This window comes from Callospermophilus lateralis, chromosome 1 (assembly GCF_048772815.1).
Source record: "Callospermophilus lateralis isolate mCalLat2 chromosome 1, mCalLat2.hap1, whole genome shotgun sequence".
NCBI classification, from domain to species: domain Eukaryota; kingdom Metazoa; phylum Chordata; class Mammalia; order Rodentia; family Sciuridae; genus Callospermophilus; species Callospermophilus lateralis.
Genome location: NC_135305.1, coordinates 51,779,674 through 51,805,259, shown reverse-complemented (window position 1 = coordinate 51,805,259; position 25,586 = coordinate 51,779,674). Strand labels below are relative to the sequence as shown.

The window sequence follows — 25,586 nt, the reverse complement described above, 5'->3', positions numbered from 1 at the left end:
AGCCAGTGACTGCCAGACAAGGATTCAATTCCAGGCCTTGGTTGCCAGGGGAGAACTCTGTCTGCCCTATCCTACTCTGTCCCCACCCAGGATCCACACAGTAGCAGCCTGGGAGATGGTACAGAAATGTAATGCATTTTTCAACAACCAGAAAGAGCTGCAAGTGTGGGCAGTTTCAAGTGAAACTTCTGGTTTAGCAATTTGATGAGTTGGTGACAACATTAAGCTTAACCTTTTTGTTAAAGAGCTGAATGGCATGCAGCGTAGGAATACTGCTTTGGCCTTTTTATAAGAAAAAAAATTTTAATTCTTGGCTAATGATATTTCTCAGCAAGGATTTTACCATGTCATACCTTAATTGCTCTTGGAGGAATACACAAAGGCTGACCCTGATAGACCCTGTGTGTGGCTGTGGTCCTGTTTCCCTTGGCACCAACCTGGCCAGGAAGCCAGATTTGAAGTACAGGTATTTGGATAAACAGAACTGGTTATTTCCAACACTTTGAGAGATTAAAAAACCACTCTCTTGGAATGTCCCCAGATTCTCCCACATTATTGTTCTTAAAGAGCTGACCACTGAAGATATATACAGTATTGAAATATTTCAGCAGAAGGGCAGGACTCTCACTTTCTCATACTGCCATGGCCAGTTTCTGCAGAACTGGGGGATTTCTCAAAGGATAGTACCCACCTTGGGGGCCTGAGGATTTTGAGGGTGCTATAACTTGCAAGTTCTAGACTTGGGGTATAATAAACCTTTTGGAGCCTTCTTTGCTCATTTGTATAAGAATTAATGATCAATGTTTGGAAATTCATTGAGATTCTATTTTAGGTCAGTATCTCAGACTTTGGAAAAAAAGATACAGAGAAAATAAAAAGAAGCAGAATTCAGGACTTTGGCTCACTTGAGCTCTCTTTACTGGTCTTTCAAGAAACAGCTGGAACACCATTAGGGAGCCACAGGCTCAAATTCCATATGGGGGGTCTTCCCCCCAGGAGACCAGGCCCACAGGAACATCAGTGGAAGGGCTGGTGATATATAATGTATGGTGTACTTGGAGTGGATTAAAATGGGGTGAACCGGAAGGACTAGGAGGGATCATGGGTAAGCTTGCCTGCAGAGTTGCACAGCCCCTCCCTGGGGGCCCAGGGGTAGTGCTGAGTATCCCTTCCTCTCCGAGGTCATTTTCAGAAGGACAGGCTTCAAACCCCCCTTGATGAAGTCCATCAGCATAGGCCAGTTCCTTCCAGCCCCAGAAAAAGGTCAGTTACTTAAAATGAAACATGGAACATGAAGCAGAGCTATTTGGATCTATAGTGCAGAAAGGTCATTATTTCTTTAAAATTCATTGATTCCAACCGGGATGAGTTTGGATTAAAGCTCACAAGAGTGCTATAAGAACAAGATTGGGCAATGTAAGATTGTACAATGAAACCTCGGTTACAAGGTTTTTCATGAACTTTCATATATATATTGTTCCTTAGAATTTAAAAGGGAAACTAAAACTTCTAGCTATCAAGCCGTCTGTGATTTTCATGGCAATGTATCAGACTCTGCAATAACTGCAGTATTCAAACATTTTGTAAGTAGCTCTGATTTTATTTTTAAAATGACAAGCAAAATTCAGCAAAAACCTTACCAACTGGACAAAACCACAAAAAGTTGCTCAGTTTTAGTAGAAAAGGAATTAGAAACCAGATTAGCAATGGTAAAGCTGCAGTTAATTGAGCATGTCCCCTGGCCAGGTACTGTGTTTACCATGTGCTCCTTTATGGGCAAGAAAATCAAGTGCTAGAGAGCTTGCGTGCAATTAATTCTATGTTGCAGAGGAGGAAACTCAAGCAGAAACTGAAGTGAGCTGTCCAATAAACTTATAACCCAAACAGAACTTCTCGTTTTTCATTTCAATGCATTCACTCACTAAACCAAAAGATTCTTGCTTCATTGCTGTCCATTCCCCGACCTTTTCCTTAAATTAAACTTCCAAACAGACCTAGGAGATGCTAAAGAGACTAAACATTATTACAAACACCAATACGTTTTAAAGAAATTCATATTTATTACTTTCAGGACTGCATCGTAGGTAAGGATGCTTTGTGATTAGAAGATAGATTGTTTATATGTTCATCTATAATTGAAAACCACTTATTCTCTTAAGTGTTTGAGTATGTGGGAGGTGAGGTGGCATAAGGAAGGAAAGCTGATCTTTAGAGAACAGATTCTATCTGTTCCCCTTCACCTTATTTGTTTATTCTTGATTCTATCAGAAAAGAATGTATGGGACACCATTCCAGCCATGGGGACTTGTTTTCATTTTCTAAATTAGTGGCCAGAGTTACTGAGGTTTTACCATCATAAAACTGATCTTCCCTGTGAAACTGTAAAACACAGTCTTACTTCTCTTGATGGGTTGTATATGGTCCATACCTTAAATGGTCTCATCCAGAAAGCTGAGAAGACTTTCCAAGTGTTTCCTTTGGTGGAATACTTGAGGCCAGGTTCTTGTGGAATCAGATTTTTAGAGGGAGAATGGCTACTAGGAGAATTGAGTGGTGAGAAAAATCAGAAGAGGACTAAGTTTTGGGGGGCAGTGTAGAGACATCCAAGGCTTACCATGTGCCAGGAGACAGCAATAATTGTGGCAGGCAGCATAGAACTATCTTAGCAGAGTGGGCCCTGTTGGCCAGGCTCCAGGTAGACACTCAGAAATACAGCTCAATGGGCCTACTAAGAACCCCTTTCAAATCTGAAAATGAAAAAAAAAAAAAATGCCTTTCTCTGAAGGCATTTGGGCATCTGTTCAGTTGTCCCCTAGGGAGGCACCATCCTTCCTTTTGGGACAAGGAGGATGGAAAGAAAATTTTATGAACTGGAACCTGAACAAGTGAATGGAAAATACAACCAGATGTTGGTTAGCTAGGGTAGAGGGAAATGGGCCAAATTTCAGGTTTCAAACTCATATATAAAATAGGTTAGAAATGAGCATTAGATTAACCATCCTGCCAAAATAAATTGGTTCTGTTTATTCCCTTAATTATCTGTACGTTTCAAATCTCCCATTCCCTATGTTAAGTCAGTTCTCATTTTCAGTTAAACCTCTTCAAAAGACTTTTGAAAGAATTTCCTGGAATTCTTTAAGGACAAAGGCCCTAGAATAAACTTTTTCTATAGATTTGCCTGTAGACTTTTTCACTCTAGGTTATTTCTAGTCTTGATGAAATAACTGTTTCCCCTACTGAGTCAGACAAAATTAAGAAGGTTTTCAATTGATCTCCAGCTCTGAAGTGCTCCTGGTGATGCTAGGATCAAGGCGTATTTACTTCAGAACTGTAAGCATGCCCTGACAAATTAATTGGGAACTCTGACAATGGTAATAGGAAGATCTTCACATATAACCCTCCCTTTGTGTTTAATTTTCAAGTCTTTGTTTTGTTATGAGAAAATGATAAGATGGCTTACAGGAAAAAGCTGGTATTCTATGTTAAAATTTTCACAAGCTATAAAACTTACATATTTTGATATCTTTGTAGGTTCTTTCTTTTTTTGTGATTGAATAATCACTTTTACCCACTGGGAAAGCTGGGACACTAAAAAAAAATGTCATTAACAGATGACTGGCTTGTTGAATATACCTCCTTTCATTACGATTTTGTGGACAAAATTTAAATGCTGACTTCAAATAGCTGTAAAAAGTAAAAATAAAATTGCAAAGAAATAATGCCAATCATCACAGGGTATTTAGCTGCGTGGAAATAGGATTTATTGAAATAAAATGAAAAATAAAAATACTTTCTGTCTTGAGAGAATCAACCTAGTTTCTGATACTTTTCTGTTTCTCTTGCTCTAAAAGTATCATCAATCTCCCTGTTTAGATGCAGTGTGGCCAGGTGTTCAGAATCATAGGGGGACAAAAAGAATTAGTTTTTTTACTGAATAGGGGAAATTAAAAAAAAAAAGAGGTTGGTTTAGACAGGGCTTAAATATACGAAAATCAGCTCCACTAAACTGAACACCCTTTCTTCCCTCCCTCTATCCTCAGGAATAATTCTGCTACAGGGCTGACGTCAAGGACGTGAATCGTTGACCTCATGCCAACATCAGAACCTCAGATGTTATTCTAATTTTTGCATCATTCCAGGCAAGTTGACTTTATATGGGGTAAGACTGAATCTTAAGGGTCTGATGGAATTTCACTGTGACATTCACATCAAGACAACTTGCTGAAACCCACAGAGCCTTTCCCCCATGGGACCTGATGGTAGCCTCCAGAAGGTGCAGCCTCAGGTGGTCCCCTGTCTTCTGTGGCAAGGATAAACTTTGGGTCTTGGATTGCAACACCACTTGTGGAGAAAATGGTATGCGAGGGAAAGCGATCAGCCTCTTGCCCTTGTTTCTTCCTCTTGACTGCCAAGTTCTACTGGATCCTCACAATGATGCAAAGAACTCACAGCCAGGAGTATGCCCATTCCATACGAGTGGATGGGGACATCATTTTGGGGGGTCTCTTCCCTGTACATGCAAAGGGAGAGAGAGGGGTGCCTTGTGGGGAGTTGAAGAAGGAAAAGGGGATCCACAGACTTGAGGCCATGCTTTATGCAATCGACCAGATTAACAAGGACCCTGATCTCCTCTCCAATATCACTCTGGGCGTCCGGATCCTTGATACATGCTCCAGGGACACCTATGCTTTGGAGCAGTCACTTACCTTCGTGCAGGCATTAATAGAAAAAGACGCTTCTGATGTGAAGTGCGCTAATGGAGATCCACCCATTTTCACCAAGCCCGACAAGATTTCTGGAGTCATAGGTGCTGCTGCAAGCTCCGTGTCCATCATGGTTGCTAACATTTTAAGACTTTTTAAGGTAGGTAAAGGCATTGTCTTTCTGATCCTTGTGAAAGGACAGTAAATGGTTGACTCCAAGTGGAGCTTAAAGAAGAAAGTGAAGATGAGGATGCCTATAGGTAGACCCTTTCTGTGTCACCAGGTTCCTCAAAAGGGGGATTCTGTGTCTGGGTTTCTACATGTGTTTTAATTCTACTATTTACAATCAATTGGATCAATCATAACTGTTTTCCCCAAATAAAGAGAAAAATGGTAAGTCTGTGACATATTGGGTCCTTACCATCTTGGAATGATATCCTCAGTAAGGTTCATTTTTAATTAAAGCAAGCATTTTTAGAGAATAATGAATACTTAGCACATTGATCATACAGCATGTTTCATCGGTGTTTGAGGTATGTATGAGATAATTTACTTGGTGATACTTCTCTAAGGTGAGATGCTCTGTTGTGACAAAAGTTCCTGTGTGAAGAAACAGTATTTATTACTAAAGTGTAGATGGGAGTGACACTCTGGGAGATAAGATGGCCATAAAATTGTCAGGCTTATTATAACTACAATAGAGCAGAACCTCATTAATTCAAACTGCTCCAATGCAGACTTGGAATAATTACATATAATTCTTATTGAGTTAATAGTTCAAATTTAACAGGATAAATCAAGACACTTTGATTTAAGTTGGATGATCTATTACTTATACACTGAATTTATATGTTGAATAAAATTGGCAGTGTGAAATACTGTATGTAAAAACAGTTTGAAAAGTACAAAGTGCTATAAAAATAGTTATTGTAACTCACCATTTTCATTAACTTTCTCATCTTATTTATTAATATCCTTTTTGTAGTCTTTTGTAACAGGCATATTTTTTTAAAATTGAAAATACTTTTCACTCTGATTTCTTACTCAGTGGGACTTGATTTTTTCCAACTTAACCTGAATAATGAGGCTTCATTTTTTTATTGTGAGAAACGATTCCCATGCATATTAAATTTAAAGTTGGACAGATGACAGACATAGTGACAAAAATGAACAAAGTGATAGAAAACTTCACAAAAAAAAAGATGAAAGAGATTGAATCAAAGGCTTTCTGGTTTGGAAGATATCTTGGGGGCCCCATCTAGTTTGGTCCACGTCTCATGCTGGATCCTCTCCAACATCCCCTGAGAGGCTGCACAGTCGCTATATGAATTCCTTTAGTTTAGAGGAAAGAATGCTAAGAGGCAGCTTTCATCAATTTCAGTTTGATGAAATTTCCTCAAATGAGGAGGCTATTGAGTAGAAGCTCTCTGTGTCTGAGGCATACTGGAGAGGCACACACAGACCCCAGGGAGCACACAGACATGTGAGCAAGACATTAGGCTCAGTCTCCTGGTAGCGAGAGGACACAGGATCAAATAGGCAGCCAAAGGTGCCCTCATCCTCTCTTCTGAAACCCTAAAAGGAAGCTAAGCATTTGCCAATAATCTCTCTTGGACTGATGGACTCCTTTCCTGGAGGCAAGGTGCCCAGCCAGGATTCTCCAGGGTTCTCCCACCTCCTGGAGTCTCAGATCCTTCCCAGAGGTTCCAATTCTGTGCTGGGTGGCCTTTTCTGCTGTGGGGTCTTGTCTAGCTCAGCCATTTTCCCAACTGTTCTCCCCATGCTGATTTGACCTTCCTCTTTGCCTGCTCCAAAGCATTCCTTTTCAGTTCTTAACTCAGTGACTATGACTCAGAAATACCTAGAGGAAAACTCTAATAACAATCTCCTCCTTTCTCTGACCTTCTTCTTATATGTTAATGTCCATTGCCATCAAATCCCACATTAATACCTACAAATCTGTCCCCTACCTGTAGTGTCCAGCCAAAAGTAGGCAAGGATTTGAGGAGTGGGGTGGAAGAGATAATGAGCTTATCTGAGGTTTTCAGAGCTTGTTTACATTAATTTTTACCACAGTGTCGGCTTGTCTGTAAGATGGTGATAATAATACTGTAATAATAGGAATGCCATGTTAGGTTGTTAGGTATATTTGATTAAGAGAAAGTGCAGTTGAAGGGTTTTGTTAGGACCTTTGGTTCCTTGGGCTGCTGAAGGAAACTTCAGGCCCTCTGAAGGTGAGAAGGGAGTTTTGTTTTGCATAGGCTGGACCTGGCTTCCTTCTGCTCTGTTCTTTCCTTACTCACTGGCTGATTCTGTTACTGTTTTGAATAATTCTGGAGGGACTCCATCTGACCAGGGGATAGGATTACTATTGATCCTCTGGGCAGAGTCAGTGCTCGAGGCCAACTCCTGAGCTACTGCTCAGCACTCCAGGAGGCTGCTCTGGCTACTCTTGACTGACCTAGGGAGTGGGTTATACTTGGCCAGGAGGGGGCGCTGGTAATGGTAGAAGTCATAACTAACACCATCAGTGGGAGCACACATTTAACCTCAGGAAATAAATCTGTTTATTAACCAAGCTACTGAATTCAAAAAATTGATCTCATTCAAAAGTGAGTCAGTGAGAGGGTGTAGGTGCTCATCCAGTCTTTCAGTTGAACCTGAAACCAAATGAATGAGAATTAGATAATTCCAATTTATTGTGTGCCTCATTAATTCACTTTGATGATTGATATACGACCTCCAGTTAGCACTCCACAGTGATTTTAATTATGAAATAATGATAGTTGCTCTTGGGATAAAAAATGGTCCACTTTACAATACAGATAACTTCTGTTTATACCCCACATGCCAGGACTGACATGAAATATTAGTATAGTTATCAAAGAAATGATTAACACAGTATTAGAGATTGGGATTCAGTTTCATTTTGAAAAATAATCATCTTTTTAAGTCAAATGCTATGACTTGAATGAAGGGAAATTTTAGGAAAGTTTATGACCCCTGCAGGACAGCAGCACAAGACTTACAGAATCTAAAAAGATGCACAGAAATCCATGTGCTGCCACTATTCCTGTCTCTTAGTCTGAGAACCATACAAACAATTAACCTTGATCAGAGGTGATAAAAGAGCTCTCAACTTGTGAATTTACGTTCCTGCTCAGCAATAAACATGAACTAGATTTGAAGAACATGGCTGGAACCTGTTTAAAAATTTATAGAAAATATTTGGGCCAAAACTAGAACTTACCTCTGAATGTCTTTTTTGGACAATTTTGGAAAAGTCTGTCTCTACCTGCCAGAACTTGTCTGAACTGAATTCTGAAGGAGGCTGCATCCTCCAGGCGTCCCCTTCTACTTTTCTTCAGTCTTGTCTCTCCTGTGACAACCTGTCCTGTCCTGTGCCCCTCTATGTTCTTCTAATCAAAATCTTCTACAAAAGATCCATGTATTATCTGGCATCTGCATGTTAGTGTGTCTGTATTTAAGTCAGAGGGGATTTCATTTGCACAGGATCAAATGGAATGAAATGATTTGTCTTTGTAAAGGAGATTCCAGCCTCAGCAGGGGAGGTTCATTTAGTCTCCACATGGACACCACCTCTGCCTGGAGTATTGAGGGCCAGGCTCATTTGATCTAGAGGGAATTGGTGTTGTCCTTTTTGTTTTTCTTCTTAGAAAGAAAACTCAGAAGCAAATGAAAAAAAAAAAAAGGTCCCTTTAATTTCAGAGATGAATGCACAAGGGGGAGTCAGACACTACCTGGGAGCAAGAAACACTGTGTGGCTTAGGCTTACAGGATACTGAATGCTCAATTAGAACCGTAGTTCTCAACCCTGGTGTTGGGGGGGGAGGGGGCTTGTTGGGGTGGAGGTGGGGGTGTTGGGGTGTGGGAGGGTGGAGGCTTATGTCACTCTCTCTTCCCCCATCAAAGGGTGTATGTCAGGTTATCCAAACTATCTGCCTCTCCAATGGCAGGACCCAGTGAGTGAATCTGTGACTCCTTCCTGCTCTCTCTGGGAGCTACTTTTCTCAGAGGAGTGGGAGTGTCCCATATCCCTCAGGTGTATTGAGAGTGGAAGCAAGTTTGCAGAATAGTTCCACCCAAAGCAAAGGTGGCAGCGACCCCTCAGGGCCTCCTGTATTGTAGCAAGCCCAGGAAAGAGGTGTCTAGCTCCCAGAGTTTGGGTAGCTTGAAAAATAGTTTTTTTTTTTTTTTTAAATGAGGTGTCTTCTGGGAAGCCCATAGATTAAATTTATTTATATTTAATAAAGAGGTCCATTTTGTTGCCATTTTTTTCTAGACATTTCTAGCCCTTTCCTTTGCATCAGGTCTATTCCTCAAGACATTAATCATATGTCTTAACTTTGGGCAAAGGATGAACATTCTGAGTTAAAAAGAGCACATTGATGCTGCAGGTAATGCAGGAAAGATGTCCTCAAAGATGCATTGGGTTGTAAGAGGACAGGGTCAGATATAATTTCTCCCTCTTCTGTTTTTCTAGTTAACTTCACCTGGATTGTTAATTTTCTACTCTTGAAGGATAGGGGTTAGATAGCCTATAATGTATTTTCCTTCCCAAGCAATCAAATGAGACTTTTCAATAGCAATCCATTTGTGGGTGGGATAGATAATTTCTCCTTGTGTGGAACTGTGCTGGTTATAAATGGCTAAAATTGATCTTCATGTGAAATAAATGAAATACAGCGAAGTATCCCACTTCCCTGGACGTCTTTGCCTACTTTGCTGTGTTAACAAAGATATATTTTCTTTCAAGAGACTCTACCACATGTAGCAATCATTAAAGCCAAGTTTTTGCAAGTTATTTATTCCATACAATGGATTTTATTAACTGTAAACTATGAAGAGGTAAATCTGCCATATCCAGGCTCATCTAGTTAGATGGACAGATAAATGACCACAATCAATAAACTCAACAGGAGGTAAACATTTCATGTAAGACTTATTTAAGGGCAAATAGATAACAGAAAATTGAAAGATAGACTCTTTCAGTCATTCCTTTGGCTTCATAGCAAGCTCTAATTTAACTATGAAAAGAGCTCATTTACTTTAGATCAGATACTCTTTCCAGTGGCCCAAAGCAGTGACATTGGATGAGAATGGGCCCAGAGAGATCTGTGAAAAGCATGCACTTGGTAATCTCTCTCTCTCTTAAAACTCTTTAATGATTACCATTCCGAACCCTTTATCCCACAAAGGTTCACCTCAACTTTGCCAAGGAAGTCTTTTCTCACTTTCTTCAACTAGATTAAGTCTCTTGTTACCTGTACAAAGAAGCCTCCTGTACTTCCTGTTTTTAACATGTACTGCACACTATTGTAGTTGTCTGTACTCATGTGTATCCCCCATTAGACCATAAGCACCTGGGGCAGGATCCATGTATATCTCCTTTATAGATGTCCAGGAAATCAGTAAATGTTGAATGGATGAGTGAACCAACCATATCTCTCCACTCACTCCCTTGTCCTACTCCCAAATATTGGAAATAATATTTGGGTAGATAGGACAGAAATAGAATTTTGTGTATTCTACTTTTATACTTTTTTTTTTTTTTTTTTTTTTTTTTAGAAAAAGGAACAGAAGGAGGAAGAAGTGTGGAGAAAAAAGGAAACATGGTGTATTTTGGGAGTTCTATTTTCACATGCTTCCTCGTTTTTCTACGCATTCATATTCTCTCTAAATAGATTTTTAAAGTTAAAATTTAAATAAGTAGAGTACACGAGTGCATTCTCATTTTGAAAGGTTTAAGCAATAAATAATTTAATAGTGTAAAATAGAAGGGGTCTATATCCCAACACATCTATTAATAAAATTACACATGCACACATGATTTTATTAATAGCTATGTGTCTTATAACTTTCTTTTCTACTTAATAATAAATGTGGGAGAGATTTCCATGTTGGCTAATATAGGTCTGCTCAGTGATTGTTAACCCTGGCAGCACGTTAATGTTACCTGGATAGCTTTTTAAAAAATCAAAAGCCGAATGTTCTCTCTGATATGTGGATGCTAACACACAATAAGTGGGTAGGGTGGGGAGGGAAGAATAGAAGTACTTTGGATTAGACAAAGGGAATGAAATGAATGGGGGAATGGGAATAGGAAAAACAGTAGAATGAATTGGACATGTGCTCACATATTTCACATGACCAGTGAAACTCCTCATCATGTACAACCACAAGAATGGGAAGTTATACTCCATGTATGCATAATATGTCAAAATACATCTTACTGTTATGTATAATCAAATAGAACAAATAAAAAAAATAAAAAATATGGATGCTCAACCCTGTCCAAGATCAATGAAATTGGGGTAGAGCTTGGCCTTTATACATTTTAAATAATTACCAGCTGATTCTAATATTTGTCCAGGATTAAGAATCATAAGACATTAATGGCTGCTTGATTTTTAATTATATGAATAGACCATAATTTATTTTACAAATCCCTGATAGAGAAGCAATCAAAGGTTATATCCCTTTGATTTCTTTCTTTCTTCTTCTTCTTCTTTTTTGGTCCCGAGGATTAAACCCAGAGGCATGTTACCACTGAGCTACATCCCAGCCCTTTTTATTTATTTACTTTTAACTTTTGAGACAGGGTCTTGGTCAGTTGCTTAGGACCTTGCTAAGTTGCTGAGGCTGGCCTTGAACTTGCAATCTTCCTGCCTCAGCCTCCTAAATCACTGGGATTATAGGTGTGCACCACTGTGCCCAGCATCCCTTTGATTTCTTAAGATCTTTTATCATTTGAAAAATAGTCCTAACAATGTTAGAGCCACATCCAAACACTGTGAGCTCTCGAATGAAATTTGGTATCAGAGGGTCATTTCTTGGACCATTAAAGGGGCTGAATTAATGAATAAATAACCACAACCATCTTGCTATAGGGCAGACTCCTGGGACATAGGCATACATCACAGGCTGTGGCCCTTCATAACTTGGAATGGGTGTAGTGAAGATGTGCTCAGACTGTGAAAGAAGCTCTGTGACTCTGGCTGGGTGGAACAGATTTAAACATGGTGAATTTAAATCTTTCTTTCTTTTTTCTTTTCTGTAGCCCCAAATGGTCTGAAAATCCTACAGCAAATACAAAGGACATTTTAAGAGCTTATTTAGTGATAAATGCCTATCTTTTGGGTACCTGAAACAATGAGTTTGTTTTAAAAGTAGTGAGAAATCTTTCCATGAGAATTGATTGTGTTTGGATGCTATATATGTATTTTTAAAGTGTCTAGAAACCTTTCTAGGACAAGTCAATGTAGCTGTCAATAAATAAATACATCTATATAAGGAAAGTACTGTTCTTTCTACTAATTGACCCTAAAGATAACAGTATTTAAAATTTTATTTTATAGGTTTTATTTTTTTAGAGCAGTTTTGGGTTTACAGAAAAACTAAAGATTACAGTGATTTTATTTGATTTTAGTACAGGTGTCTGTTTCACAGGTCCCCCCCACCCCCCCGCCCCAACCAAAGGTTATAACTTCCTCGGAAGACAAAATCTGAAGGCTGTCTTGTGGCTTCAGTTCAGTGGCTCTCAAACTTATCATGCATCAGAATCACCCAGGGGGCTTGTTGAAACACAGATTGCTGAGCCCACCTTCAGAGTTTCTGATTCAGTAGGTCCAGGGTGGGCTCCGAGAATTGGCATTTCTAACAGTTCCCAGGTGATGCTGATGTTGCTGTTTTGCAGGCCACGCTTTGAGAACCACTGCTCCATACAAATTGCTTGCTGGCTGACTTAGCAAGTCAAAGGATGCAAAGCAAAAACGAGATTTCACAATATTCTGTCTGACAGCAGCCTTTTTTCTTTCAACTCCTACCTGGTTAGACTTCTGTTCATGTTGGTCATAATCACAGCAGCTGCTGTATGCATCTATTTTTAATTATGCGCTCCTTTGGAAGTTGTCTTCCTTATTAAATAATGCACCGCTCAGGAGTCGTGATCGGTGTAATGGTCACTGGGACACGATTCCTAAAGCAGGGTCACCCAGATCCTGCCACTTTTACTCATTTTGACTACAGAAACAGTAGAGCAAACTGATGTAAGAAACTTAAACTGCAAGATACACATTAAATGGGAATTGAAACAGTAAGAGATGAGGGAGGCTATGATTTGTCTCAGCTCCCAGCAATTTGTCTTCAGAAACCATGACAGCTGCCTCCTGATTTCCATTATGCAATGAGATTGCAAATAACATTCCACAGCAATCTTAATCAATAGAGGGTCACAAGAGGCCCATCTTCCCCATGGTGGGGAAAGGGCCTATTTACCCATTTAATTGATATAACACACTTTCTGGCAAAAGACAGAGACATCTCTTTTAGCTATAATTGAGGACTCTTCCTATCTCTCTTAACAACATCAAAGCATACATGTGATTTTTATGTAGTTTAAACATATAATGAACACCAGGATGGTAAGGTGGAGGAGTTTAGGAATAGTATTTATCCACAGCCACCTTTATCTATTTCCAGGATGAGGCCAGTCTCTGCAGCTTTCCTTCATTAAGCCCAGCAAGCTCGTCAACATGTGTTCTCAGAGTTGGTCTTTAGTCTTCCTCAAAGATTCTTCCGGGTACCTCCTGAGCAGAGGGAGGCTGGTTTCCTTGGTATAATCTAACCCTAAATCTGCTGGTTAATTCAGAGAAGTCATGGCTCAGCCTCTGTGTATCCCCCACAGCCCCACAAAGCCCTGGGACATGCGGATGGTAACATATCCTTGTACTAGCATCTTACTCTTGCTTTCCTTCACACGGATTGAGAGTGAACTCTAGCTTTCTTTCTTTCGTGGACTATTTCTTATACTTTAAGTATCTACGTCATGTTAATTCTATTTATTTGGGTTCTCAAAATGCTTGTATTTATATTGCTTATAGAGCAAATGCCATAACCTATTCATGCAGATTTGTTAGATATTGTGTCTTGTAGATATTATCTTTGTTATCAGAAGCTCTGTATTCAAACTATAGAATATTATGAAGTACTTATCTTGTGATGCTGATATTCTTAAGAGAAGAATATGAATTATATGACATAGCTCAGGTTATATGGCCAGACTTGCTGGGTTTGAGTTCTGATATAATATATATTAACTGTGTGACTTTAAGCAAGGTCATTATTCTCTCTAAATATAGCTTTATTATCTCTAAAAATGTAGACAATAGTCCCTCGTTTATAAGATTTCTAATGTAGGCTGGTAAAATGAAATGCATAGAGTCCTAAGCAAATCCCTGGTACAGAGTAAGCACCATGCATATTGGTTATGATGCTGCTGAAGAGGAAGGTATTATGTCTCCCCATCAGCTGAACATGAATTTTGAGTTGTACTTCTCCAATTTCTCAACCATTTATACTGACTTACCCTATTTCATGAATAATGACAGATTAACATTAAAGGTGTAGTCACTGGTCAAGAAACCAGAACAACATGATAGGTCCAAATGGGTTCTGGTATAGAGCAAGGCTGTAGTGTTCTTCAAGGCCAAACTTGAGACTGAGACCTTATCAGCTCATGTGCTAGCCAGGTGAGCTAATAAGTAGGAAAGTCGGGTAGCTATTATAGTCCAAGTGTGTGTGTTCAGTAGTGAGAGTCAGTTTTATTTAAAAAACAACAAACTAAGGAAAACACTGGGTAGAAAAGCTTTGCTAAAATTCAGTATCGCTTCTGCACCTGAACAAAAGTGCCCTTAGGATTTAGTTGTGCAAACAAAACAGAACCAAACAAAACAATTCTGGCTTGACTCTGCAGGACCCCAGATTTTGATGGTAGAATTGTGGTTGAGGGTGGGCAGCTAACTAACCCCAGGGTAGATGGCAGGGTTGGACAGACAATACGCTCACAGTCAACTAAGACTGCTACCCTCTGTTCTGGGGATGTTATGGTTTATATATGAGGTGTCCTTAAAAGCTCATGTGTGAGACAATGCAAGAAAGTTTGGAGGTGAAATGATTGTGTTATGTGAGCCTAAGCCTAATCAGTGCATTAATCTCCTGATAAGGTTAATTGGGTGATAACTGTAGGCAGTTAGAATGTGGCTACAGGAGGTGGTCATTGGGGGTGTGCCTTTGGGGCAGATATTTTGTCCTTGGTGAGAGGAGAAGCCTCTCTCTGCTTCCTGGTGCCATATCCTGAGGCATTTTACTCCACCACACTCTTCTGCCATGTTGTTCTGCTTCACCTCAAGCCCCGAGGACTGGAGCTTGCTGTCTGTGGACTGAGACCTTTAAAACCATGAGCCCCAAATGAACTTTTTCTACTCTAAAATTGCTCTTGTCAGGTCTTTTGGTCACAACAGCAAAAAAGCTGACTAGAACAGGGAAGATGTTTTTTTCTTTTTCTCCCAGGGACATCTCTGTAATACCGATTTCTGTCACCTGATACAAATGTTTTCAACGAAAGCACTAGTCAGAAGTAATTGCTCTAGAAGTCACATACCTTTTATTAAGTCAAACATATCAATTCTGCCCTAGTAAATTTTCATTTTAATAAAATATGGATAATTTACTCAAAGGCAGAAGGACTTCACAGGGTAGAGGAATTATGTTTACACAATGCAGACTTACACAGGTCCTTCCTAACCAGACCACACAAGACAGAATCTTATGGTAGACTCTGAAATAATGCTGAATAGTGCTTGGAATAGCTCTTTAAACTCAGTGCTAAATTCCTTTACTCCCCCCGCCCCTGCCAGGAGAAGCAGAATAGTGCTGGCAGTTTACCCATTTTTTTTTTCCTCCTTCTTTAACCTAATGGTGAAACAGATTAATGGGCAATTTGCAGTCAACTCACCAATAGGTATTTATTCAGACCCCTGTAGGTATGTGTACCATGTTTGACACTGCAGCAGATAATAGGAAAGAAATATAAGATCCTAAACTGTCATGTTGCTTGGGATCTAGTTGAAGATAAATTACTAACATGTAAAATAACAGTGAACAACGTGAGTTGATCTCATAAGGGCTACACCACTGGGCAGCCTTCCAGGTTCAGAGCAAAGGCTGACTTCATCTGAGTGAGCTGCAGGTACCAGCCAATCTCTCTTGGTCAGCTTGGGCTGCTAGAACAGGCACCATAGACTGGATGGCTTAAACAGCACACCTTTCTCATTGTTCTGGAGGCTGGAAGTCTGAGATCAGGTACCAGGATGGGTAGGTTCTTGGTAAAGGCCTTCTTCCTATGTGGATGGATCTTTTCATTGTCTCATTGCATCCTAACATGGGAAAGGGAGAGAAAGAAAGGGGGAGAGAGGAAAAAACTCTCCCTGTTTTTTTTTTTTTCCCTTATAAGATCTGTTCATATTAGTGCCTTGTGAGGGTGCTAGTTCATTCATGAACACACCACCCTCATGAGTTAATCACTTCCAAAAGGTGCCACCACCATTACATTTCAACCTATGTTTCTGGAGGGACACACATTCAATCCACAGCACAAGGCTTTGTACAGTGATGTGGAATTGGGTTGGGCTTAGAGTTTTGTGTAGGGGTTTATAAACTTAGAGTCTGGAGAGAAGAAAGAAATCTTCTAAGCCCAGGAATTCTATGGACCTTTGACCTGAAACCAGATCACACTCAGCTATGATGGGGGTGGAAGTAAGTGGAAGCTTCTTTTTCTCCTCACACCACCTGTCTGCTATGACAGACTTTTCGAGGATTATTTTAGGAGTCTCTTAGGAAGACACAGAATGAGGAAGGTTGGAAAGCTATGTCCCCAGATCCCTGTCAACACAAAGTTGGGGGCCTCCAGTTAAAATCCAAGCTGCTGGGCACAGAGTATTCAAAGGACAGAATCAGGGGTGCCTTTGTAATCAGAGGTGGAGGAATAGGTAAAGGGGTGCATTGCTGTAAGATTTAAGGAAGGAGCCCAGAAACCCCCTCCACTCCCCATCCTGGCCACTCCATTCTTTCTGTTTGAAAATCTGTATAACCTAAGATCAAAAATTATGCTTTTTCCCCTCATTTGTCCCATGGGTATCTTGAATGTTTATGCTATCATCATTAAGTATAGGTATATAATTGCCAAATGAGAAATTAAATGCATTTTCAATGAATTGATTCTATTAGCCTCATTTCCATAGAATAAGCCTGTCTTTGAGGGGCTCACAGTTCCATCTTTCTGCCTTTCTGATCCTGAGTAAGCAGAGCAATCTACCTGTTCTGCTTTCTGTTTCACAAGATAGTAAACAGATCTCAGCAAGATACACATTTAGAGGAATTGACAATCATCTGAGCAGAAAGGGTTTTGAGTGATTGGTAAATAGATTTTGTATTGAAAATGGCATAAATGATAATTTTTCTGCTTAATGCTGCAGTGTTTTAGCCTTGATTTCTACTCTCCTGTCCCTACCAATTGGAATGGAAGCTCAATGGGAGGTGTTTGTCTTTGAAACCATGGAAATGGATTTTTCTTCCCCTCTGCCCGAGAAAGAAGATACTGGAAATTCCTCTTATTTTTATTTTTATTTATTTATTTTTTATTTTTTTTTTATTTTTTTTAAAGAGAGAGTGAAAGAGGGGAGAGAGAGAGAGAGAGAGAGAGAGAGAGAGAGAGAGAGAGAGAGAGAGAGTGTTTTAATATTTATTTTTTAGTTATCGGCGGACACAACATCTTTGTTTGTATGTGGTGCTGAGAATCCAACCCGGGCCGCACGCATGCCAGGCGAGCGCGCTACCACTTGAGCCACATCCCCAGCCCTTCCTCTTATTTTTAAAGTCTGGATTCCTTTATTTCATTTGCATTCATGTAATTCATGCAGTTTAAGCAGCTAGTGAATTTGGCTGGGGTATAAATTAATATTTACAGGTAAAATTTGCTGAAGATAAAATAGATTAAGTGGAGAATATTTTTCCCACAGCTTCCTTCTCTAACGAAAATGAAATAACCCAGCATCACTCCTTTACTGAATGCCCCATCTGTCAGCGCCAGTCTGATCTGAATGTGTACTGTCTTGGCAGTTTTGGGACCCAGGGTCTCCACGTGAAGCAGGATGGGTTTAGCACATGCTGGGAGAATTAGGAATTTAAGATTTAGTCTTATGTTTTCTTTTAAATATTTCTCTGAATTATACTGAACTAAAATGAAAACCTTTATTTTGGAACTGCAATTATAGTTAAATTTCAGCTTCTTCTGATCAGTTTTATGCATAGTATGCGATAATTTTTTTTTTTTAGCTATTAAATCGGTACTCTCAAATTTCATGGTACAGGATTAATGAATAAATATTTGGCACATTATTTTAAAATTTTTCACAATGTTTAAACTAGTAGCATTGGTATTTCAATCTAGTAAAATATTGCAAGTTTAGATGTAAAATATGAAAATTATAAATTATGCTTATCATATCTACTTGATGAATTACCTCTAAAGTATCTATGCCTATCTAAAAAATGGTTCTTATGAAGGAAAAGTACATAGTTTTGCATTGTATTTTGTCTTAAGCAACTCAGAATTAAGTTCAGTAGAATTCCACAGTTTTTAAATGGGATGGATCTTAATCAATTATGATCCATGGGCAGGGGACATTTTCAAGATGTTTTAAGAATCTTGGCACAAAATAATTTTTATTTTTTTCAAAGTGATTGTTTTCCCTGGTTCCAAGTCCTTGGAATCATGGCCTTAGAGTAGAAAGGGATTTTTGAGGTCTTCTTTTATAGCCTTCCATCCAAAGTCAAATCTATTAAGACCCTTGGCAGGAGTTATAGGTAGATAGGATCCTTTGATCTCTGTGTTAAACCTATTTCTCAACCCACTCCCTCTCCTCTAATGCAGCTCTTGTCATGGGGTAGTCCTTTAGATGTCTGAAGAACCTTCTTGTCCCCAAGCCTTAAGTTTTCCAGGCTAAGTATTCCTGTTGCTCCACCTGCTTCTCCTGGTAGTAAACCAGACTTAATGTTTGCAGGCCTCCTATATGCACTATGCTAAACACTTAGCTTGCCTAATCTTATTTGATCTTCGTCACAATTGTCAGATAAGGCTCATTTCCTCTGCTGAAAACCATACTTCTCTAAGGTTACCCATAAAGTGAGTAGCCAATGTGTTTTCAAAACTAGGGTCTGATGGACTCAAAAGTCTGTTTTCAACCATTGCTTTGTGCTGCCTTTAAGATGGTATACTTTCAGATTTTCTGTATGGTTTCCTTTCTTTGAACACACTCCTGCTGTTAGTTAACACCATTCGGAGTTAAATCCATTTTTTCTTTGCCATTCTGAAAGATTGAAAAAAGTTAAGCCTTCCACATGGAAGACTTCAGCTCTGTAAGCTTCATCTTCTCAGTGTGTAGGTGGTCAGAATGGCAGATGGCTGTTCAGCATATCCATGGTGGGGAGTAGCCTCACTACAAGGACGAGGTCTGACTGCCTATGATTCAATGTGCCTTTCTTGCCACTGGAGTGGCCACACAGCTCCCAGGAAATGTTAGGAAACTTGCAAAATTTTTAGCAGCATTGACAGGAGCTTCCTATTGTTCCAGATGTTTTCTGAGGAGGATATCTGATGGGAAGAGTTTGTATTATTACAGATGGTCAGAGCAGTTTATAGATCAGGAAGTTCTCCATGGAAGGACTAATATATCCAGAATTCATTTTTGAAGTTGACGACAGGATGTGGTGAAATTACTTGGACTTCAGGAAAACACTGAAACCATCAAAATAAATGCATGTGTTTTGCGCCTACTCCTTTCCCAAACTAAAATATGACTTATGACAGCATTTCCTCAACATGTGGGATCAAGTTCTAGATCAAATGGAGAGAAGATAAAATAAACCTACTTATATTAAGGTTTTAAAAATTTACTTCCCATTTCCATTAGAGTTTAGCTTAGAATGGTTGGGTGCACATATTGGCACCAGGGATTGTGTGGTTTTATCAATATCAGAAAAGCAAACTATTCATTTTCATATTTGTGGGAAGAGGGCAGAGCCCTAGCCCTGTATCTTGGTAGAGGAAGAGAACTGAATTCTTTCAGCCACTTTTGTGGGGTGGTCTTGGCCAGTGGCCCACTGTCCCTGTGTCATTCTAACCAGAGAACTGTTTTCCACGGTGACCCAGTGGGCTCTTCCTCTGTTAAGTGTGTCTTGGGCCTCCATTCCAAGGCTGCTTTAAGCTATAATGTGTTTGGTTAGACCTTTACTTTGAAAACACTTTTGATCTTTTTAGAGTTCCTCTAGGTTTTCCAATTAGATAAAACCAGCTTTTTATACCTTTTGTTTCCATGGTAATGGATTCTGGGACTGCTTTAGAAAACCACTAGTTTCATGTGCCAATGTAAAGTTAGGATTATGGATTATGCAGTAAATATCTACGTGTATGAGGAGTCTAGGGCTGATAGAAGCACTTGAGAACAAAGTCAAGAAGGGATATGAACCTATTTTTTTTTTTTAAGCCACATTTAGTGGAATTTGGAAAGTGAGTCCCGCATTGCAGGCAAATGACTTGGGAACATTAGCGTGAAATTTAGTGTTTGCTAATCAGCTCAAGGCAGAAAGAAATAACTAACTTGAAGCATTGATTTAAAATTTGACAATATATAAGAAGCCATGGAACCCCATTCCTGGTTTTTTCCACAATCTTCCTGTGTTTTTGCAAGTGTCAGTTCTGCACTTGCGAGTCAGATGTAGGAAGAGAGGCTTCCTCCAGTTATTTGCCTTTTAGTGAAAAGTAGGCTGTTCAAAAAACTTGGGGAAATCTACCTGGCATTGTCTGCAAATTCACCTTTTAGGAATCTGGGGTACAGATCAGAACTCAATAGAAAAATCTAATTAAGAGAGTTGGCTAAAGGCAGTACAAACATAATAAATAGAGATTTTCTTAGAAAAATAGAACTACTTTTGTAAAAATCTTTAGGTGCTGTGTATGTGGAAGGAGGAATAATCAGAACTTTTTTGATCAACCCTGATTTTGCCCCCTACAATCTTACTGTTTGTTATATCATGGGATTGTGGCAGGGTAGTGGGGTGAGAGGCAAGAGAAAAGGCAGAGAGAAGGAGAGAGGATGAGAGATCAGACAGGAAGACTGGAAGAATGTGCCACATGGTTTGTGCTGATTTGGAAGGGGACAATGAATCAAAGTCCCCCTTCCACTCTAGTATAGATTTTAATATTTTAAGTCACCAGTGCCATTATTAAGTACATTAAGAGGATTTTTATGTGACCTGATTATAATTCTGTTTGGAATAATGAATGACATATAATTGACAGGTATCCCCACCAGTATCCCCCGCCTGCCTTTTTAAACATAAAAGTTATAAAAAAATGTAATGAAAAGTTTTCAGAAGCATTCTTCCAAGAGATAGAAACACAAGGCCAGCACATTGTATAAAGTGATTTCCAATAAGACCTGGGGCTCCCTGCCTGCCTGGAAAGATTTAGTATTCCTATCCCTAAATAAAATTAAAGGAAGGCTCATTCATTTCAGTACTCAGTATTCATTTCTTCTTAATATTGCTAAGACTGAAAATACCTGTTAAAATAGGTCTTTCTGTCTGGTAGGGAGAGTGTATTAAGACTGATTGGTTTTTGAACCTGTGATTTGAAGTGTTGGGGCACTTCCCTAAACTTGCTCAAGCTCTAGCAGACCTTTAACAAAGTCATCTTAGCTCCATCCAGCAGTGCAGCTTGCACACAGAGCAGATGATAAGAATCTAAATGTGCTCATCTCCCCAGGAGGTGCATCCACCATGGCCAAGGTTAGCTGAGACCCAGGCCTGGCAAGGATCCCCTTTGGGTGCACTGGCTGGTCAGTCTGTTGCCATTGAGAAGAACCTTCTGTAGCTACCAGTACAAACATTCACTCAACCACACTAATGTCCAAGGCAAAGCTCTGTGGGAAAGCCTGATGGGATCTCCACCCCCGACACCTTCATTCTATTCCAAATGTACCCCCAGAGCAGCAGATGGACTGTGCTCGCCTATAAAAAGGCTCTTGTTTGTTGTAAAGGGACTCTGCCTAAGAGGTGGAGATGCTTCTACCCCACCTCCCAGCTCTTCAGTTTCTCCTTTGCTCCTTTCCTGCTTTCCTGTGGGTTACTGGAACATTTTGTAGAATTCCATGTTGATTTATCTACAGTGTTTTAGAGACTATCCCTTTATGTAGCTTTTTACCTACATCATTTATTACATTCTACTGGTGGTATCTATACTTCACTGGAAGTATAGAACTTACCTACCTTTACCTTTCCTCATAATCATAGGATTGTCTTAGATGTTTCCGATGCACATCTTGAGAACCATTAGACAGTATTGTGATTTTTTGCTTTATTCATCAATAGAATTTAGAAAATTTAAAGGAGAAGCAAAGTCCATTGTATTTATCCACTTTTTGCTCTCTGTTGTTCTTTCTTCCTTTCTGATGCTCCAAGGTTCTTTCTTTGACCTTTTCCTTTCTGCTTAGAGAACTTCTTTAGTTTCTTAGTCTTCCTTCCTGAGAATGCCATCCCTGAAGAATATTTTCTCTGGATATAGAATTCTGATGAACAGTTCTTTTCTTCCAGCCGTTGAAAAATGTTATACCACTTCTTCTGAGCCTTCTTGATTTCTTTTGAGAAATTCTCTGTCATGGATTGTTTTTCTTCTTGTAGGTAATGTGTTATTTTTCTCTGGCTACTGTGGAGGTTTTTTCCTTTGTCTTTGGTGTGACAATGACACACCTTGGCATGGACTTCTTTGGGTTTTTCTGTTCGGTGTTCACTCAGATTCTTGATTCTGTCTTTTGCCAACTTCAGAAAGTTTTTAGCCTTTATTCTTCAAGAATTTGTTTTTCTCTCTCACCCCTTTTCCCTACTCCTTCTGAGAGTCAGCTGCTATAAGTCCTGTGTGTCTCCAGAGGTTGTATTCTTTTTTTTTCCCCCTTAGTCTAATTAATCTTTAATTTAGCTTGGGTAATTTCTATTGTTCTTTTGTCAAATGTACTGATACTCTGTCTTTTCTGTTCTATGAAGCCCATCTACGGAGGTCCCTCCCTTTGTTAAAGAATTTTTAGCTATGCTATATTTTATTTAAAAAATTTTCTACTTGATTCTACTTTCTATCTGCATTTTTTTTTCTGATGTCCCATTGTTTTGCTAACTGTAGCTTTTCATTGTTTCAGCAATGTTTGTTCTTGCCTCCTGGGGCTGATACTACTCAGTGCAGGGATACCAGTGCCTCATTTCTGCTCCCAGGTGACCTCACTGACACCGCTGGAGATCAGGCCTGCACTGTCAGTGGTGGTAGCAGAGCCTGGACTCTGCACTAACCTTCCCTGATGCCAACTGAGTGGGCATTGCTACCTAGCTGAGGTGGAAGCCAGACTCCTCACTCAACCCTCTGAAATCAAGCTGGAGTGTTGAGTGTTGGGTCTGTATAGAGGCCCCACTAGGCCTTGGCCTATGTGGGAGGGGGTTGACCAAGGGTGGTTTTGTTTTTTTCTTTCTTTTTTTTTGGTGGTGCCATTTGGCTGGAGTAGAGGAATTATTGTCTACAGGTTTTCTTTTCTGCCTAAAGGGGCTATCTGCCCCTTCCTTGGTTCTTGGGATAAAGAAATTCTTTTGCTTGTTTTATTTATTTTTGGTAGCTATTGTCATTTCCAGCTTTTGGTTTCTCCACAATAGACAAGAAAAATAAATGCACTATATGGGGAAAAACTAAAATCCAAGAATTTACTACCACATCATTCCTTGAATCCTGAGGTGCTTAATCTGCTTGATTTCATCTCTCCTCCTGAGTCTTCTTGTGTTTGTCTTGGATATGATACCCACAGTTTTAGCTACACCTATAGGAGGGATAGGGTAGCCCACATTTGCTCCATCTTCTTCCAAAGCCCCTTTGGATCCTTATCTTTATCCATTACAAGTGCCTTTTATATTGCTATACTCTTTCAAGGCACAATTTTGAGAGCATCTAGTAATTCTTGCAGAAGACTTGGAATAGGAATGTTCTAGTAGAACTAGTCTCTATCTAGCTCTGGAGCCATAAGCAGGACTGGTCAAATGCTTTGTGGTTGGAAAAACCTGGGTTCAAATCCCGTTTCTACTATGTATGTGTTACTCAGTCTTGAGCAAGTTATATAACTTTTCCATGTCTTATTTTCTCTACCAGTTATGAAGACAAGGAATAACATATTTCGGGCACCTGGCATATATTAGATACTGTATAAGAAGAGTCATTATTGTTAACAGTACCAGTTATAAACCCCCAGACTTTTTGTCAATAATCTGACCTCTATCAGGAAAGAAACCAGTCTAAACCCATATTCTAGGGTATTATTTTAGATAAGCAAGTTATTGTTAAGTAATAATCCCAGAAATGACAAATCACCTCTCCCAAATTCTGCCTCTGGAGAAGAACATTGGGTAGGATACACAGCAAGGATTGGTTCCTCTTAGAAAGTAGAGTGGTTTCAGAAGTGAAGGGTAGCTTGTTGGTGATATTATGTTGTGATGAACCCCCATAAAAAGATTTCATCCTATAAGAAGCAAACTAAAGGATGTTGGGAATATTTCTCTGTTCTCTAAGGAGAATTGCAAGAATGAGTACTTTAGGGAACATTCTTTTGCCAATAACAGCTTAATCATTTAGACTTAAGAAAATATCTTTCAACATCTAACTAACTGTAAGCCAGGTGAGAGGTAAGAGCTGAAAGGGTGAGAAAAAGGTGCTTGGTGCTTTTCCCAGGAGGAAGGGAAGACTTCTAAGCTGGAAAGGAGAAGGGGACTATTTTTTATCCAGTGACTGCATTCATTGTTGAGGGACTCTTGATAGAGAAAGTTGTGGAGGCCATTTCATTTGGTCTCTATGGGGGCTGAGCCAACATGTCATCTTGGAGCACTCATAGAGTGTCAGGTCAGGTTTCCTAGAAGCAGAGCTGAAGACAGCGAATCTTATGCAACTGAGTTGTTGAAGAGCATCCTCAAGATAAAGGAAATAGTTTCAGGTGAAGTCTAGTCTTAGCCTGATCCTGTGGGATGCTCCAGAGCATCAATTATATCAGAATCTGTTTTGCATTGAGGCAAGGAAGTGTTATCTTTGCATCAATCAGTCCTGAGCTATAGACACCCTCATCCTAAGTTAGAACTCCTTCCCAGACACCTGTGGACAAGGTGGCTCTATCCAGGACCATTCTCTGGAGAAGGTGTGAGGTTAACAATAGCACTAGGAGTTGCTTCAAGAGGGATCCCTGGAAAAATAGGCAGGGATTGGGCTTAATGCTCCAGGTTTTATCCGTGGAACCATGTGAAAGCCACTGGTCTGGGTAATGGAAGTCTTGGTTTATACTTCCAATTTTGTGTGATCTTGAGCAGTACTTCAACCTCTCTGCCTTATAGTTGGAAAAAAAAAAAGATTGGAATAGATGGACTTTTAAGGCCCATTTGATTGAGCTGAATTTACTGAAAATATTGGACTTAGTAGGATCAGGGCTTCCTGGCCTAAGGACCATAAAAGACCAAATGCGGCAAGTGAAAGTGAAAGGCTACCATCACATGGCCTGAGCCCAAGCAGGCACCTTATGGGCCCTGAAAGTAAAGAGGCTTCCTTATACTAGGGGTCCAGGAGTGAAAGGGCCTGGATAGCTTGATGATCATGAGACAACAAGGAAGTTCACATCAAAAACTAAGTCCAGAAAGCAGATTCTGGGAAGAACCAAAACTCTTTGTCCCTTGTCTGAGTGGTTAGAGTGGGACTCTGTTCTGGTTCAAAGTTGGATTTGATGTTTAGCATCTAAACTTCAGTTTCTTCTATTTTGTCAACGTTTTTCTTTATATTCATTTCATTCATCTTATAAGAACCCTCTTTTCTGATTTGATTGCATTATTAGCAATATTTTATAATAATTCTTTGGCTCGTTACTGCAGCTTGTGCCATTAGGGGAAGAGGCAGATATTTCC

At 39.6% G+C, this 25,586-nt stretch overlaps 1 protein-coding gene across 2 annotated transcripts in view; it reads left to right on the top strand.

Annotated features, from left to right (window-relative positions):
* The first annotated feature begins 4,316 nt into the window (after nucleotides 1–4,316).
* Nucleotides 4,317–25,586, top strand: part of Grm8 (glutamate metabotropic receptor 8) — a 724,606-nt gene continuing 703,336 nt past the window's right edge. For both annotated transcript variants that reach the window (XM_076862113.2, XM_076862107.2), the window contains exon 1: nucleotides 4,317–4,863. In XM_076862113.2, coding sequence (XP_076718228.1) covers nucleotides 4,354–4,863 — 510 coding nt within the window. In that variant the 5' untranslated portion in view covers nucleotides 4,317–4,353. The remainder of the gene's footprint in view (nucleotides 4,864–25,586) is intronic.